Genomic DNA, 18,968 nt, shown 5'->3' on the forward strand with positions numbered 1-18,968 from the left:
AGACCCACGACTGGCCAATGCTGAGCCTATCAGCAACACTGGTGGTGCCTCTGTGATAGCATATTTAAGAAAGGGTAAAAACTACTGTGCAGCACGTGCAAGGGAGAAGAGTGAGAAAAAAGTGAGATAAACAGTTCTGCAAACACCAAAGTCACTGGAGAAGGAGGGGGAGGAGGTGCTCTGGGTGCTGGAGGGAGAGATTCCCCTGCAGCCCACGAAGAAGACCACGCTGAAGCAGGTCATCCCCCTGCAGCCCAAGGAGGACCCCGTGCTGGTGCAGGCTCCCAGTGGGAGCTGCGGCCCTGGGGAGGAGCCCAGGTTGGAGCCAATTTTCTGGCACAACCTGCAGCCCTGCGGGGGACCCACAACAGAGCAGTCTGTTCTGGAAGGACTGCACCCTGTGAAAAGGACCGATGCTGCAGCAGTTCTTGAAGAACTGCTGCCTGTGGGAAGGACCCCCGTTGGAGCAGCTCGTGAAGGACTGTATCCCATGGGCAGGACCTATGCTGGAGCAGGGGAAAGGAAGAAATGGCAGAGACAAAGTGTTACAAACCGGCCCCCATCCCCCTGCACTGCGGGGTGGGTGGTGGAGGAGGTAAATAAATCTGGGCAGAAGGGGTGGTGGGTGGTGGTGGGCAAAGTGTTTTTAATTTTGTTTTTATATCTCATTATCCTATTCTGTTATTAATTGGCAATAATTTAAATTAATTGCCCCAAGTTAAGTCTGCTTTGCCTATGACACTGACTGGTGAGTGATGTCCTTGTCCTTATTTTGTCCTTATTTTGACCCATGAGCTTGTTCATCATATTTCCTCCCCCATCCTGCTGAGGTGGGGGGATGGTGGTGGTGGTGAGCAGGGAATGAGAGTGTGTCTGGGTGGGCAGCTGGCAGCCAGCCAAGGTCATCTCACCACACAAGGCTTATTCACTAATAGGGCTATAATAGGAAATAGGATGCTGTAAACATAAGACTCTATTAAGGCATTTAATGCTGATGATACATGTCTGGATCTTCTGTCTTTAATCTTATCACTCTGTACTGAGCTGTGAAAATTTCATTTCCACTCATTCTATCCTCTCAGCTGGCAATAAGTACTGCTGAGAAAACAAAGGTAAGTGCTTTATGGATTGATTTTTTTCTGACTGCTGCCACAGTCCAACAGAGTTTATATTGCCACAGTGTAGTGTTCGTATCGAGCTGTGTTTATGTTTTGGATTTCATATGTACGTATGAAAGAGAAACCATGGACAAAACCCCTGAAATCCTTTCTACATCAGATTTATCATCTCTGAAGTTTACAACTCCCTCCTCTGTGCAAAACAAGCAGCCACATGCAGAACAATGTGCTTAGTACATAAACGTCTTGCTAGTGCTCACTCCATCTCTTGTGTGAGTGGAGTGTTGTGTGGAAAAAAAGATGAGTGAGCCAGCTACTGTAAAGCTCTGGCCTGGCTGCTTGCCTTTATCTTCAACTTGCTTGAAATATTCAAATCAGGAAGATTAGAATCAAACAACCCCAGTCAGTGTATTGTTAGGGTTGCCCTCTTAATCAGGCAAGTTAGTGCCTGCAGAGCTATGACACCCTCATGAGCACTGCATGCCTCCAGGTCTGAATCTCTACCGGCTGCACTTGCTATCACATTCTTTATCTTTGTTATTCTTGTGTAATCAACAGTGGTCGCCTATTTCATGGTGCTATATATAGCAAACATAAAAATGTACATATATATGCAAACATCTTTATGCATATGTACGTTGTGTGTGTGTGAAGCTGTGAATGTATACAGAAAAAGTTATGGGTTTTTTTTTCTTGAGAAATTAATTTCTTGATAATTTCCCATCAACAGAACATCTCATTATATATAAATGTTGTGAAAGACCTTGTTAGACAGATAGACACATGAGGGATAAAATTAAAAGTTGCTGTGGAAACCATAACCTGAAATGAGTCTTTCTTTTACGCACTCAAAATCCCAGTCTTTGTCTTCTATTAGAATACTGTTTGCATATAATTTCTTTCTTTAGGAAAAAGAATCTGAATTGCTGATACACAAATGGAAATCCCATTTGACTGTGACTGTAAAGTGCATCTGAGACTAATGGAAATTTTTTTTCACTTTCCTGTCAGTATCTTAAGCCCCTCTCTTGTCCTGGTATCAGTCTGGCATAAAGCAGAAAAAAATTTAATCCCTGGTGGTCATTACTGCCTGTCTATGACCATCTGCAGCAGTTTTTTGGAACTGTTAATATTACTGTCTTCACTGGAGTTAATTTTTATGTAGGAAACAGCCTGAGGTAGGCTATAGAGGAGGGAAGAAAGAAGATGCTAAAGGACAGAGGAAATGTGTTGCTAAACACAAAACATTCTTCAGCTCTCAGCTGCAGCTGTCGCCATCCCTCTGTAGCACATTCTTAGAAAAGAATCACATTTAAAATATGGCTTGTCAAATAAGCAAAAAGTGACTTGAGCTCTGTGTGTACCAGCCACTTTGGTTACAAGAGGCTTGATCACGCTAAAACTGGCATCCATGTTCTTTCCTTGAGATTCTTCTGTCGCTGTTATTTTCTGTAGTCATCTGCTGGCAGATGCATTCACATAATGTTAGCTTGGGTCAGAAATGTGCTTTTGAAAAGAAACTCCTGATGGTCCGCACTTACTGTGCTGGGTTCATATTGTCAAGCAATCTTGGAGCACACGGCAAACACTGCATCTTTTCTGATGGAGCTAAAACAGAATATGCACCCCAGGGGTGCACCTAATCTCTCCAGCTGCTAACAGGCACTCAGTTTACAGGATCAGACTAGAGCTAGCCCAAAACAAAATCCCCCCAACCCATGCTATGCTCTGTCAAATCACTCCTGCTGAGCTACGCAGCTGATCAGATAAACATAGCTTTTGTTAAACAAGCTCTTCCCGCAGTGTGATTTTTTTAAAATCTGTTTTATATGCAAGAAATAACTTGAGCATCGGCTCCAAGAAGGCACTGAAAAAAGCTGGTTTGCAGTGCTCATGTATTGAAGATCTCTCTTGATGATTACACGAAGGATGTGCATGGAAAAGATGGGGCCAAATATGGAGTATGCTCCTGTTATGTGCCTTTCTGTCTAGGAAAAAGACATTACAGACTGATTCTTCTTTTGACCTGCTAATTCTGGATTGCTCAGCAAGAAGACATGGTTGCATGCAGGCACTGTTGCCAGCTAAGCCTCACGTTTCCTTCACAAACACTGAACCACCACAGAGAATGACGTAATATCAATCCACACAATTATTTGCAAATGCATGAGTCTCATTTGACTTATTCAGTAGTTATATAGGGGAAAAAAAAACTATCTGGCACAGCACTTCTACTGTTATTGCACAACAGCTTGCATTTAAAAAGCCATTGTACTAAAGTGCAAATTGAGAATTAGCATATCTGTTTTAAAAAAAAAAAAAAAGGCAAAAAAGTGCAATAAGCCAAATGCTTAGAATACATCTGCTAGATGCAGCATAAACCAGTCCCAGCTCTGGAGTTCACCCTCAGCAAATGTTTCATATACAGACACTGTCTGATGGGCAGGCGATTTTTGTCGCCCTTCTACTTGTAGTGCTATCAACGCAGAGCTCAGCTCTGGTGGAATTTGACTGAATTTGTTCCGAACCTGTACTTGAATGCCTCTATGCTGCCTTATTATTTGAATAAGGAGTTGGCTGTGAAACAAGCTAGCCCAGACATTGCGAAATCCCCCTCTATTTTAGGAATACAGGAGGAGTTACATCCTGGAGATGGCTTTAGACTGTTCTAACTTCATATAATATTTTACAGAGTGATTCAGAATGACAATACTAGACAAGGGCATTTTTATTTCAAGGATAAATATTAGGTGATACTTTAGAAGTTTCACCTCAATTTGTTTAAGAGGGATTATGGACCGTTTCTCTCTGCCAGCATGGTTTGCCTGTGTTGAATGCGCTGTACATTCCTAGTGGATTCGTGTCCATGTCACAGAATACAGCTTCTACATTGGCATCTTTGTGATGGGTCTTTGCAGAGGCGGATAGTGAATGGGCAGGGAGGAATCTACTGCATTTCCCTGCCATGTAGCTAGTGCTAGACTGAGGAAACGTGCCTGTCCTTGTGATCTTGGCCATACGTAGGATGGTATCTATCCACAGCCCTATATTATGAGCCCCACAGTTTTGTTTTGGGAAAAAAATGTTAATTGTTTGTTGCATTCTAAGAGCCAATAAATGTTGAGGCAGAAAGTTTTCTGGTTTAGTTTAATTTTTGTATATATATGTTATCTGCCACCTGAAACATTCGAGCAAACAACCCCTGTCCCAGTGTCTTGATAGAAAGTTAAGGGTCCTGCGATAACTTTGCTTGTGTTGCTTTCCTCTTTGATGGCAGCAATCTGTCTGTAGCTTAGTGGGCTTTTTGGCTGCATTTCACACCGTCTGCTTGGTTACAGTTTGCAGTTTAGAGAGAGTGCTTGGGATTGTGTGTACTAAGTAGGCTAGATACTCATAGCTGAGCATTGACAAGCAGCTACTTGCCTTTGATCGCAAAAAAATTATTACTGAGCTACTTGGGAGGCTATTGCTGCGTGGTAAGAAAAACCCAAACCCCTGTCCACATTGAGTTAGAGAAAATATAAATAAATCTAGAAAAAAATTAGGTTGGAAAGGAGTTTTGGAAGTTATTTGGGCTAACTTCAATGCTGCATCCTGTTTGGCCAGCAGCAGAGAAGATTAAAACCAGAAAACCACAGCTATCTTACCCTTTGGGCACCGTGCCCAGATTCTTACAGTCAAGGATGTAGGACTTTGTGAGATGGAAATTGCATTTGAATCCTCTCTTAATAGTCATTAATAAACCTGCCCTCCATAATGACTTCAAGCTCTTTTAACCCTTTTTTGTTGTTGTTTTTAATCTCTAAAAAAACCTGCAGCAATGAGTGGCACAAACTTAATCATGCTCTGTGAAAAAATACTTGTGCTGGTTGTTGAAACCCACTTCTTGGCAATTTACATATGTGCCTACTGAAGAAGCTAAGTGACCTGAAATGAAACCAAAGCAATCCAAAGGCAAATAGTGTGGTGTGGGGTTTCTGCTGCTGTGGCTGCTCTTGTTTTCTTAAAAGGGAGGCCCCATTACAGAGGACAGTGTATTCAGCTAAGTAAGCAATGGAGGAAATGAAGAGGCTTCCAGAGGTATTAAAGCTTTTCTCGTACAAAAATAGGAAACTGACTCAAGTTACGCCAGGGGAGGCTGCCCAGGGAGGTGGTGGAATCACCATCCCTGGAGGTGTTTAAAAAACACCTAGGTGTGGTGCTTAGGGACATGGTTTAGTGATGGACTTGGCGTTCCTGGGTTAACAGCTGGAGTTGATGAACTTAAAGGTCCTTTCCAACCTAAATGATTCTGTGATTCTAAGTGTCTCCAGCTACGAGCAGTGGGACAGAAACCCTGCGGGCCAAGCATGTAGGTAGGGGCAGTGTGGTAAAATGCCAACGGAGAAAGTGATGATATGGTGGAAAAGATGATTACATGGACCTTCTTCGTCACAGCACCTGGAAGTTAGGTGCTGAGAGGAGGAGAGATTGCTGTGGTGGAGCTGAAGGCTTGTTCCCTTGCAAGAAGAAAACATTCAGCAAGTAGCAAAAGAAGCAGAAGTGGCAAAGATGAGCAATGCAGCTCACTCCAAAAGAGAAGCAAAAGTCAGAGGGGCGTTAGTAGCTCAAGGTTTCAACAGAGAAAACATCAACATAGAGCAGTATTAAATCCTAAAGAAAAAAACCAAATAGCAGGCTGGTCAGGCTAGTGGGACAGGCAGGAAACTGGGCCATGTCATGAGGTTGCCAATGCCACCAGTGTCAACAGAGCTGGTGGCAGAGGGCACCCCGGGAGCACTGTGGCTGTGTCCCAGGAGGTGTGTGGGATGCTGCTGCCCCTTCTGCCTGCCTCTCCTTGGCCAGCAAAGGCCCCTGGATGCCTTATCAGGGTCATGAGCATAGTAGTGCTTAGCCTAACAGTCAAAAATTATCCTAGATGTCTTTTATGTGTGTTAGCTGATAAATAATTGTTTTACACATCACAATTACATATATGTTACTCTTTTTGCCTGGCTAAACCTGCCCAAACGAACTGACCCAAAGGACAGGCTATGTAACAACAACGTGTTCTCAGGATGAAAGACAGTAGGGAAAAGACCCCAGAGATCCCCACCTGCCCTCACTCAAAAGGGCACATCCAGGAGCGTGAACAACCCTGGCTGAGGAAAAACTGGTTCAGTTGTCCCTAGTGAGTGGGAGGACCACAGAATGCAGCCCTAAGGAAGGACATGGGATGGGATGTTAAGGCTGAAAAAGATCCTGAAGGTCAGAGGAAGGATCAGCAGTGGATTTTTCACTGTTAAGTGTCAGTATCTGGAGCGAATCAAAAATAACTGTGCCAGGATGATACTCAAAGAAGAGTATATTCAGGTGAGCTTTGGTAAAATACTTTCAGTCTTTGAAAGGAAGTGAGAAAGCCAGAAAATACACTGCAGATTAGTACAGCTGGTACAAGGATTGTGGTTAGGAGGAAAAGCCATGCAAAGGGGACTGGTCTGAGGATGGATAATGCTGAAACCAGCTTTCTGAGATCTCACTTTACAAGACTTATGAGAAGAGCTTTAAACTAAGAAATGAGGAAAACTGCTTGGGAAAGTAGTAAAATCCTTACAGCTGTTTTTACAATAAATGGAGGGGGGGGGGGGGTGGAGGTGGAAAGGAGAAACACTGCTTCCACCTGTAGTCAACGCGGTATCAGTAGTCAAATTATTTACTTTTACATGGCTAGGAAGTATGTGTTCAATGGGAGACAACAGACATGCCTATGTATTCACACCAGGCAAGCATGCTGCAGGTGATGTGCAGAGCGTGAAACTGAATATGACCTCGACTGCATAGAGGTGGAAGAGCAGCAGCGATTATTACATGACAAGGAGCAATCACGTTGGAAACGCACTGTACAGAAATGATAGAATAACAGTTTAAAGGTAGTGGAGGAGTAGAATCATATTTTAAAGATGTTAAGAAATTATACAAAAAGTGATAATGTAGATAAAAGTAGGTTAGTTATGATCAAAATCATTCCAGGAAAGATGTCAGAGGAGGCCCTTCTGGGATAAACCAGGGAGTTGAAATTAGATATGAGCAAAGAATTATTTAATGTTGTTAGAGAGAGAAATACTCCTGAGATTTGTATCACAGGACATTTTCATTCCTTAGTCATCGAGACTGAAAACCATTAGCAATCATACACCATAGGTGTGACAATCAAAAGACCTGTTTAACTGACCAGTTGACAAACCAACAGAAGGTGATACTACTTCAGATTTTGGTTTTGTGACATTAACAACGTAGAGGAGGTGGTTGCAGGAAAAAATCTTGAGTGAGCAAGTGAGGTTGATTTAGTTGATGTGGCATGGAATGCTGGTCTGTGACTCTTATTTTTAATTTAAAAAGGGAAAACCATGAATAACTGGAGGGAACTAAACGGTGAAGAATGGACTAAGAAGCTCAAGATTTCACTTTAAACAAAGCCTGGAATTTCTTTATGTTAAAGATGTAAAGCTGTTGGGGACTTCTCTTCTAAAGCAAAGAAAACAATAGCCCCAGCCAGCTCTGGAAATACGGACAAATTCTCTTGAAATGAATATTAGGAACGGACAGAGACTCTCCAAGGCTGGGGAGAAATAGTTGCCCTGCAAAGAGACCTGTCTTAAAGATGAAGAACTTCAGGGAGAAAATGGGAATAGCTTGCAGCTGTGCTAAGGCTGGCCTTACCAAATGCCTTCAAATGCCGAGCAGCTGATGCTCTCAGGGTGTGTGGAAGGAGAAGAGCTGTGGTGGGAACAGCCCTTGGCTCTGAAGCCCTCATCACGTCCCTGTACTTTGGGAGAGCCAGGGGACCCTGTGGGGCTTATGTTGGGAGTCGTGCAGTTGGTGCTCTGTGAGTAGCAAAAGCGTGTGTGGTGAGGTAAGAACCACCACAGAGAAACATCTGGATTTTTTCCTGTAACCATGGGAATGTTTTGGACCAGATTTGCTTTCAGTACCTGGCAAGGTGGGCCAGGCCCAGGTGCCACCTTACCCTGAAGAGGCTGTCTGGGACAGAAGGAGTCAGCCTGAGCAGTGAAAAGCTTAGAGAAGTAATACCAACAAAGTCTTTGAGCACAAAGTGTTAGGAAATTTTAATTATCAGCCTCATTACTAGCTGGATGTGTAATGAATTCAGATCAGAGGATTTAGCGGGTGCTTTGGCAGAGATGGAAATGAATGAAACTGTCTTGATGCAAGGTGAATGTTTAAGATGACTCCCATTAATTTTTTGTGTCTGCTCCTTAGGAATGGGGATAAATGCACACACCAAAGATCCCCACCTGCCTAAGGAGGATGTACCCCTCTGCAAATCCTGTGGCAGCTGTATCTGGATCAGCAAACAGCTGGCTGTAATGATATGGTAAGAGCTGATTGGCATGCTGGTGGCTTTGCTTGACCCACATCTGGAAGCTCATGCCCCTTCCTCAGGATACCAATTGGTAGTCATAGGAGTTATCTTAGCCTAACACTGAAAGCACAGTAGAAATTTGATTCTGGACCTCCATGGAAACATGCCTAACCTTTTTCCCACTGGCTTCATAAAAAATTCCCTCCTGTGAGTAATTTTTCACTTCCCAATATTTCTGACAACGCAAGCTGGCTACAGCACTGCTCGTTCTCACTGATTACTCATAAAGCCTCTGATGTTTTTGTTTTGTTTTACCTTAAAATCCCATCTGAGTCCCAGGTTTTGTGTTTGATTTACTCTGTGACTGTAGAAGAAATCTGATGTTCCTGAGTCTTAAAATGATTAAAAACTCAGTGGACTGGGACACCACAGCTGTCAATAGCAAATTAAAAGAATCCCAGTTGTAGTGTTTTCTGAAGCCATAGCCATGATATTGAAAAGTAGGGGTTAAAAATAAAGATACTAGCTAAAAATAATAAATACCTATATAATCTTTCAGAAAATGTGTACCCTAGACCCTGCACTTTTATGTCAAAGGAGCTGCCTGGCTTGTTTCCTGACTTCAACATTATATAGACTTTTAAAAATGCTATAATGAAGCCTAAGAAGAGAATAAAATAATGTCATAGTAAGTGAGGAAACTTGGGTTTAATTCTTTGCTGCTGTTTTGTTTTGTGATCTCAGACAAGTTATTTTTTTCTCTCTCTGTTTGACTCTTTATCTGTAACTGAGGACAATAGCAGTTTCTTGTTTCTCCTCGAGATGTGTTATTTTAATCACTATAAGAGACAATGAAGAGCTCGGCCGCTACAGCAAGGGGGATTGTGTTAAATATAATTCAACAGAGGTAGAAAAAAACACTTTGAAGCTCCTGATGTTTAAGGCTGCATTGTTTAAATATTTCTATCAGTTTGTTGTGCCTTCTGTGAACATGGGAGGTGTTCAGTAACATCAGTATCTTAGTAACATCAGTATCAGTAACATCTGCGTCTTAATGTCTTAAAGATCTGAACCCTGCTGCCAACTCAAGCCTTGGTTTTAGTACTATAAACACCTTTTCAACCATTAATCTCTAATGGTGAAAAAGGCTGTAGAAAAGCTACACATCTGTGAAATGGAAGAGCAGGATGAACTTGCTTTTCCTATTTGTTAAAATAGGAAATAAAGTACCTAATTAATTGCTTTTATGCTACTTGAGTTTCATGACTAGATTGTTTCACCTTAGGCCTTAGCAATACGTTTAACCAACTTAGAAAAAGAGAGGAGTAGATCAGCAAGAAGACTGCACAGCACGTTGATCTCCCATAGCTATTATAGCTGTCCACAAAAGGTGCTGGCTGATACCTTTGGATTTAGGCAGAAGCATCCGGGGAGGAAGGAATTCCCCTGCTGCCCCTGGACAAACCAGCCATCTGACAGACAAAACTGCTGATAGCAGTCATGCAGGTAAATGTCTGGTTTATCCCCAGTTTCTTTTTCTTTAATTCTCATTTCCTTGGGGAGCACTTTATAGTCTTTTGGGAACAGTGTAGTATCTGTATTTTGGCTGTATTTCTGTACTTCATCGGTTGAAGTACATCATTGAAAAAAACTCTAGGTTATCAACTTTGCTCTCTCCTGGCACACTTGCGAACGTACAAATGGAAAAACATGAATTTGTGGGTAGTGACTCTGCAAATAGAAGCTATGTATCAGACCCTGGCTGTCTTGTGGTCTGTGAAGCCTCTCTGGACAAAGCAGTGGGCCACCTGTGAAGAAGTGGGTGGTACCAAGGCATGGGGAGAGAAGGTCACGATGATGAGGTTGGACCAAGAAAACCACCACAATGTGGGGGACATAGTATGGAGGAAGGAAATAGAAATACAACCCTAAAAAAAGCAGGTGAGAAATGGTAGCAGAAATGACAGTCTGTTGTGAGATTAGTAAAGGATTATTTTGTATTTACTTTTCAGGTTACTTAGCAATGCTTTAAATGTATATACAGCCAGACTAGAAAATGCATTGTTGAGGGAAGTGATACTTGCCATGCCCCTTCCTGGCAACAAGGGCCAGAGTCATCTGGAGCATATTCATGCTGGCCTGCTCTGCGTTGTTCCTGCAGCCTGACGCTAAGCAAATGGCAAGCTGTACTAATTGGTCGGCAGGGGATTACTTTGCATGAAAAAGGCCCTCAAAAGGCTCAACAGTGCCCATACCTTAACACAGCTGAATGACAGCAGCCTATATAGGAGGTAGTGCTCGTATTTAAGTGGGGGTACAACAGGGATACAGGCTTGGCAGCTTTCTTGGCCATGTGTGTGGGGGTTGGCCTATCCCTGCCTGCAGTGACCTCAGCACCGTGGGCCAGAGAGCCAGCACATCCCTGCGAGCCAGCATGTTCCTGCATTGTCCTTCTGTAGTTGCAGGCAGAGGGGACGCCAGCTCAGTTGAGCAGAGAGAGATCTGTTGGCAAGGTCCTCTCCTTAGGTGCTGCATTCTGGATTTCACTTTGGTTGTGTTCAAGCCACATTCAGCAGTCTGGCTCACCATCAGTCTTCGTTTTCCTCTTATGGGGCCTGGGGAAGCTGCTGTCCTTACCTGTTTTAGCTCATTAACTCACCTCATTTTACCTTAGGGCCTTTGATACCTTCTGTAACGTAGGGAGCATAGCTCATTTCATGCCTGTGAGCTCCTGCAACGCTGATGGTATTGTTTGAACTTCTTGCCTGTTTCAGCAATGAAACTCCAGGAGATGCGTTTGAGCAAGGAGACCTCCCATGCTAGAACATTTGGGTGTTTCATGTAGTGACAGAAAGAAATACACTGGGATAGGGGAACGAGGGCAGGAGCTTACTTTGTATTTGCTGATTATATGGTGAAATGTTGCAGGTAGAAAGAGCCCGTGTGTTCTCCTGCATCAAACAAATGTTAAAGATTGTGAAGAGCACTACCAGGCAAGAAGTCGTACCCATGCTTTCCTGGGCTATTGAATAGGAGGATGTGGTTTGCACCACCTTACGACCATGCTGAATGTAAAGTTACTGTTTGTACAGTTCCCTAAACTGGCTGAAAATGTGAGCTCTCCACTACTTAAAACTAGCTTGTCTTTAGAGTGTCTAAATATTCGTAATTACCTGAGTCCTACCTCCTTTACAGCAATATATCTGCAGCAGAAGGGAATGAGACAGAATCATACTGCCACTGTGTACTTCCTTGGAAATGCAGCATAGATTACTCTAACTGGCTTCACATTTCTTATGAAAGATTTGGAGTAATTTTTCATTTCTTGTTTCTTCCCCTTAGAATTCAACAGAACTTGGAAAAGGAAAGAAATTTCCAGGTCTGGTGACTTTTTGTCTGTATGACAGTGAAAGAGAGCATATGGGACAGAAAAAAAATGGAGAAGAGATGTTGACAGAAGCACAGGAGTCGGAAAATGTGTTATAATTTTCCTTTCCGCTTCGCAAAGCAGATCAAGTGGCTCCTGTGCTGCCTATATTTTTTTTTTTAAATACATAATTTGAAGCTGTAAGTAAATTGCATAAACAGTTCTAGACTCATTTTCCCAGTTAACAGGAATGGAATTGGACAGCTGACAGGGACCAACCAAAGCACTTGTGTATAAATCAATGACGAGGCAATTCAAGAGAGAAAATTCCTTAGCATGAAAAATGCCAGGTGAATTAGAGTCCTCTCACCTTGAGTTCTCCTCTTGCTCAGAAAAGATCGGCCATCATGTACCCCATATATTTGGTAATTTCTAACTCTGGAAAGTACTGTTTGTGACACTTCTGCTTTGTGTTTGTGTGCACAGATTTGTGTGGCTTATACGTGTTTCTTTTTCTACTTTTTCCAGTCTCGGTTCAGACTTTAAAGCTTTTCTACTCAATATCTGCAGTTTGCATTGATATTACATACAAATCACACAGATGCTCCCAAAGATTTTTCTTTTCATTGTTATAATCCTCTTTTTTTTTTTTTAAAAGGTGGCTAGGGGACCCTCAACGAGGACTTCCTGCAAGTACTTGGCTTTGTCACATGGGGAACTCTTCAGTCCGCTTTTCTCTCCCCTTCCCTGGTGTGGTCTTGTGACAGGAGCATAGCAAAGACACCTATTAATTTCAACACTTCTGCCTTCCCTCCTCTGCATTATTACTGTATTTAATGCATTTCTTCTCTGTATCTCCATCCTTCTCCATCTGCCTCCCTCTTTGTTGAGATCAGTCATAAAAAGCCACAATACTGTCATGCAGTTAGGCAACGTTTATCGATGGAGTACACCTCCTAGGCTGTAATCATACACCCACTGCTGCAGTCAGCTCAGAACCAGGTACTCCAGATGCAGTCCAGCAAAGCGGGGAGATGAGCGTACAAATGCCTGGGCTGCTGCTCTTGCAAATGGGCTTGTCTTAGTGTTCACTGCCCTACAAACCTGGGTGAGTTTAACTTGCTGCCCAGTATGCCACAAAATTCAGGGACCCTGTCAGTAGAATTTAACAGAAAATATATGAAGACCGTCAGGCTTAAATTATGTTGAAACATGAAAAATTTTTCTTGCCTAGAATTCTGTCACTGACCAGTCTATAGTTTCAGAGCACAATTCACTTGCCCTGTGCCTTGGTTTGTCCTTCACACCAGTACAGTTTGAGAGGGGATACACCTTTTGGAAATGAGGAAGTTCTGGCCACTTTACACAATACTGTGCAACAGCAAAAGGTGGTAAAAAGCAACTGTGAATGAAACTTCCAGTCTGGTCCAAATCAAAAAGTTATAACATCACTACTTTAAATGGAGCAGTAAGTTGCTATTTCTGACATCCTTGGCATTGCTCGTGGCTTCTTAGAATTTAATCCTGAAATAAAGAAAATAACATCTAAATAGTATAGGCTGCAGCAGCAGGTTAAAAGTTTCTAGGATGGCTTCTAGAGAAGCAGTTTCTTTCGTGGTTTGTTATCGAGGAGCTGATCTCTGGGGATTTGCCATGTTTTTTCCACCCGTGTACATTTCCAGACTGCATAGATGTTTCTGCACACTGTTTCAAATGACAGTCCTTCCTCGCCCTTGCTTGGGAGGTCTCACAAATGTTATTGTACTCTTAGAAGAGTTGTCAATTTTAATTGAAATATCCTGCAGTCTCATTCAGCTAACAAGATGTTACAGAGACATAAACTCCCTCAGTCTTGAAGCAGCAGAGAGAGGGAGCAAACGTCATGTCCCTGGAAACCTCCATATCTCAACTCTGCTCCCTTCTCCCACCTACCCAGTCTTCGACCTGCTGTGGGCTCCGTGGCCCCTCCTGGGTTATTGCCCCAGGACCGATAAAGGGGATCAGCTTTTGACTGAAACTCTTCCTCTTGTCGCGCGCCTGTGTGTCAGCATGTAAAGTCTCTAAATTATACAAGACACTGGTCGTTAATGATCAGGCCCTAACGAAGGGGAGGGCAGGTAGACATGCAGGGTGTGATGCCCTTGCCGGGAAGGGGAGCGATCCCACGCTGATGGCTTCCCAGCTCCTCGGGCCCTTCCTAACGCCCACCCAGGGGTGCGCCCGCAGGGTGGCTCGGCCTGCAGAGCCCTGCCAGGGGACCGCGGGCCACCCCGCCTGCCGCGCTGGGGACAGCGGGGAGCCGCCGGCGGCAGGCCGCAGCGGGTGCGGGGGGAGAGGCCAGGCTTGCGAGCGGGCACCCCCGGTGCTGCCCGTGGGGCCGGGCCGAGCGGGCAGCGCTCCGGCCGGGCCGTGCGGGATGCGGGCGGTTGGGCCCGGCGGCGGCCGAGCGGGCAGCCCGCGCTCCCGGCGCCGCTAGGGGGAACCGCCCGCCCGGGAAACGGCCGCCCGGGCCGCCCGCTCTCACGGCGCTGCCCCCGGACGAGGCTTGCCCGCGGGCTCCGGTTCCTGGACGAGCCGAATCGCGGTAGGCAGCAGGTCTGCCTCGGCACGGATAGCCTGGGGCGGCTGGAGCAGCCTGCAGATCACCGCCCGTTCTTATGTCCGTTTCCACCCCCCCGGCTGTGTACCCGACATGAGTCCCTGCCTTCAGCCAGGCTGGGCTGCCTTGTCACCGCCCGCCCCACAAGTGTAACCGCGCCCCAACCTCGCACGGGCTCGGCCCTCTCAGCGCCGGGGCACCCCGGCACAGCGGGCCAGCGGCCGGCCGGCTCCTCCGGGTGGGCCTGGGGCTGGTCCCCGCTGCCCCGGGCCTCGCTGCTGCTGCCCCGGGCCTGGCCCCCGCTGCCCCGGGCCTGTCCCCGCTGCCCCGGGCCTGTCCCCCCGCTGCCCCCAGGCCTGTTCCCCGGGCCTGCCCCCACTGCCCTCGGGCCTGCCCCCCGCTGCCCCCGGGCCTGTCCCCCGCTGCCCCCCGGGCCTGTTCCCCGGGCCTGCCCCCCACTGCCCTCGGGCCTGCCCCCCCGCTGCCCCCCGGGCCTGTCCCCCCGCTGCCCCCGGGCCTGTTCCCCCGCTGCCCCCGGGCCTGTTCCCCGGGCCTGCCCCCTGCTGCCCCCGGGCCTGCCCCCACTGCCCCGGGCCTGCCCCCCGCTGTCCCCGGGCCTGCCCCCCGCTGCCCCCGAGGCACTCGCACCCTTCCCCACAGCGCCAAGCCGCTGCAGCAAAGCTGCTCTGCCTCTTGAAAGCTTCCCTCCAAGCGGGCTGAATCCAGCCCTTGGTGGAAGCTCTGCACCTCTGGCTTTTCTCCTTCTGACACTTCGTGCATCTGTGCTGGGTTGCCTTGTCCTCATGCTAGTGTGTAATGTATCACTACTCCTTCGGTGTTCCTTGTACAGCTAAGGATGGGAGAAGACAGAACAGGTTATCATTTCACAGCCTTCCTCATTCCCCTGAAGGATCTTTCAATGAGCTCCTTTGTCCAGTAACACAAAATAAGTCAAACCTTCTCCTGAAATAACTCTCGCCCTGCATTCATGGTGTGTGGTGTGTTGTGAGCATGGAGTGGGATGAGCAGAAGTGGTTCAGGGGAGTGTTATTTGATTTATTTTCTGTTGAATCTAGACTGCTTCATTTATTTTTTTTTCTTTTCCCTGTCTTGTTTGCAGGTTTAGAGCTTGGAGGGTGTTTCGGTTGCTTTTTATTATTCTTCTCCAGTCAGAAGGAGAAGCGCTGGAAGTAAATTGGTTACGAAGAGCTTTAACACCATGTTCAGTGAGCTGCAGACACAGGCGAAGGGCAGGCTGGCAGGGGCCAGGGAGGACTGGCATACACCAGGGTGTTTAACAAGGAGAGGCAGGAAATGTGGTAGTGGTTTGACTTTGTGTAACTTGTATTTGTGGAACATAAAGCAGGCTGAGCATATATCCCTGGCCATGTCTAAAGCAAGGGACAAAGTCTCCATTCAGCACTCTTCCTGCACTCAAGATGCCTTTTGAGAGGGAAGAGTTGACAAGTCGGGAAGATTTTTAAAAGATCTGCTTTGATACTACTCAATTTTTTTTTCTGTGCTGTTTGTAGCCTTTAAAATCTCAGTACTTGCAATTCCTCAGTCTCACCAGCTGTGCATGGCTGGTGCTGACTGGTATCGCCACACTAGTCTTCGAGAAGGATCCTGTGTGCTCAGACACAGCGTGCTGTACTGACCCCGGCTGGGATGGAGATAGCAAAACAACTCCCTCGTTCAGCTCCTGGGAGGTGCCAGGCAGCTGCAAAGTGAACTGGCACTTCTGTGAGTTGGATCTGAGCTGTGATGAGTTCAAGCATATTTATTTCAAGGCTGCCTGGCTCTGTAAGGAGAAAACTGCTCAATCTTTTGTCTTTTCCTGTTCTCCTCCTCCTTCTCCTTGTCTGATTTGCTTTGCTCCATTCAGACTGTAGTATGTGATTCCTCACGCAGTTCAACAAAGGGGTGCTCAAAATCCTGCACCTTGGGAGGAACAGCCCCATGCGCTAGTGTGTGCCGGGGGCTGACAAGATGCAAAGCGGCCTGGCAGAAAAGGACCTGGGAGAATCTTGGTGGACATGAAGCTGAACATAAGCCAACAACGTGCAGCTGAGGCAAAGGGGGGTGATGGCATCCTGGGCTGCATTAGGGAGTGTTGCCAGCAGGTCAAAGGGAGGTGATCCTTCCCCTCTGCTCAGCACTGGTGCGGCCACAGCTGGAGTGCTGTGTACAGTTCTGGGCTTTTCTGTGCAAGAGAGACATGGAAATACTGGAGAGTCCAGCAAAGGGCCACTAAGATGACAGACAGAAGCATCTCTTCCATGAGGGAAGGCTGCGAGCTGGGACTGTCCTAGCTCAGAGAAGAGAAGGCTTGGGGAAAACTTATCAATGTACATAAATACCTGAAAGGAAGGTGTAGAGCAGATGGAGCCAGGCTCTTTTCAGTGGGTCCTAGTGACAGGACAAGAGGCAATGGGCCTGAAACACGGGAGGCTCAATCTGAATGTAAGGAACACTTAACTGTGAGGGTGACTGAGCACTGGCACAGGCTGCCCAGAGAAGTGGTAGAGTCTCTATCCTTGGAGATATTAAAAAGCCATCTGGACATGGTCCTGGGCAGCCTGCTGTAGGTGGCCCTGCTTGAGCAGGTGGCTCAGAAGAGATGACCTCCAGAGGTCCCTTCCAACCTCAACCACTGTAATTCTGTGATTCTTCCACTAGCTTTGAAAACACCCTTTTTTCCCTTTCCTGTTTTGTATGCTGAGTGTCACCCCAGGACCTCACCCAGCTGGAGGTGCTTGGTGCCTACTTCCTTTGTCTTCTGGTTTTCTTCATGTAAAAGGGAGCTAAGACCTCCTACCTACCTGAGATAATTAATTAATTAATATTTCTCCCACGCTTTGAAATCAGGATGGGAGAAATACTTGTCAAAATGCAAAGGAGCGTTTTGAGGTTAGAAACAGTGTAATGGTAAGATAACTTATATTTATGTGTGTGAAAAATAAGGTCATGCTTACCTGTTATAGATATATCTTGCTTGGAAAACTGTTTTGGGTCCAAAATGACCACAGTTTACTTACTGTCAAAATAGATGTGGAAGAAAAATCCACAACCTGAAAACCCTTAACTTGAATTTTTACCACCTTAAAGTCCAATATTTTTACATTTACCCAAGCTGAATGATGACTTCAACCTTCAGAGCTGAACTTTATGATGACACGGCAAGCAAGCCCTGTACTGACCGGCACAGACCTGATGAGGTAGTTCAACACTGTCTTGCTAAACATGCTGGAGGGGCTGAAAGAGCCCAGCTCGGTTAGGATGCCAGTAAGCTGCAGGAACTGATATTAAGTGACCATTAATCTCTGGTGGAACTCCCTTTGCCAGATAAGATGGGCCAGATGCTGGATTGCTCTTTGTTTTATTACTAGTATAGTACTGACTAAGCTTGCTACTGGTGGCATTCGCCTTGAACAGGTATCTTTTTGCATCTTGCTGGGGAGCAGTGCTGGGCTGTGTTGAGGCCACCTGGTCACAGGTCAGTTCAGGCTGCCTCCCGGCTACCTCCAAAATAATAGATGGATGTGAAACTTTTTGACTATTTTTGCTGTGGATAAAGACACAGCTTTGCTCCTGCTGGTTAATGGTGTGTGTTTGTGGAGCAACTATCTCCTAGCGACTGCCAGACTAGAAATGACTGGAGTGCAAACTGGCTGATTTCTTATATCATGGCTGTGGACTATTTTATGCAGCTTTGTACTGTGAAATATGGGAAACCAGGCTTAGCCAAAAGTGAGTTGCTTAGCAGACGCTTGCTGTCATACAAATTAGCCACAGCTTTTGCATCTTGGAGTGCTGCCAGCAGAGAGCTAGCTATTGCATTAAATGTCTACTACCAGTCATGATCTAAACTGAAAACAAGAAGATTAATCGTTCTTCTAGCATTATCTTAGCAGTTAGCGCTTTTTGTAGCGTTAAACATGTTTTTCGTCTTTAAACCCAAACTATAAAATACTGCTCTGAGTTTCACATCAATGAGTGTTGGGAAGAACAGGAAAAGGTTTAATTTAGTGAGGGACTGAAGTGTATAGGAACTATCTTGCATAAAAGTGGAAAGGGAAGTTAATTTTGTTAGTGCTTCTGACCTGCTATGTAACAATGAATACCTTCAAAACAATAGTTTAAACAAATATACGGTAGATACAATTGATTTAGCTACTAGGAGATAAAAAGTAACAGCGTTCAATAAACAACTTCTTTGACTTTACCTCAACCAATATTTTAAATACATAATTGTACTGATGTAGTTTGACTAATGAAACACAGTATTTTTTCCTTGCCTAAAAATATTTCCATCTGAAATTTTCTTGAGTTGCGAAGTTCTTACTTAAGAAGTAACTCACTTGAACATGAAGTAAACAACTGGAATTTAGGAAATTCATACTTTAGTAAGTTCCTGAGGATTTAAGGTTGCTTTCAATCATTGGTGTCTGTTCCGAGTGAGGGAATGACACCAGAAGGGCTGTTTTGAATTCAGTTGGTAAGCTTGACCGTTTACACCAA

At 45.4% G+C, this 18,968-nt stretch overlaps 1 protein-coding gene across 1 annotated transcript in view; it reads left to right on the top strand.

Moving 5' to 3' along the window:
- LOC101919716 (cell surface glycoprotein CD200 receptor 1-B-like) overlaps positions 1-12,062 on the top strand; it is a 34,344-nt gene extending 22,282 nt beyond the window's left edge. The window contains exons 6-7 of the mRNA XM_055802686.1: positions 8,379-8,493; positions 11,824-12,062. Of these exons, the coding sequence (XP_055658661.1) occupies positions 8,379-8,493; position 11,824 (116 nt within the window). The 3' untranslated portion in view covers positions 11,825-12,062. The remainder of the gene's footprint in view (positions 1-8,378; positions 8,494-11,823) is intronic.
- The last annotated feature ends 6,906 nt before the right edge of the window (positions 12,063-18,968 follow it).

This window comes from Falco peregrinus, chromosome 4 (genome assembly GCF_023634155.1).
Source record: "Falco peregrinus isolate bFalPer1 chromosome 4, bFalPer1.pri, whole genome shotgun sequence".
In the NCBI taxonomy this organism is placed as follows: Eukaryota; Metazoa; Chordata; class Aves; order Falconiformes; family Falconidae; genus Falco; species Falco peregrinus.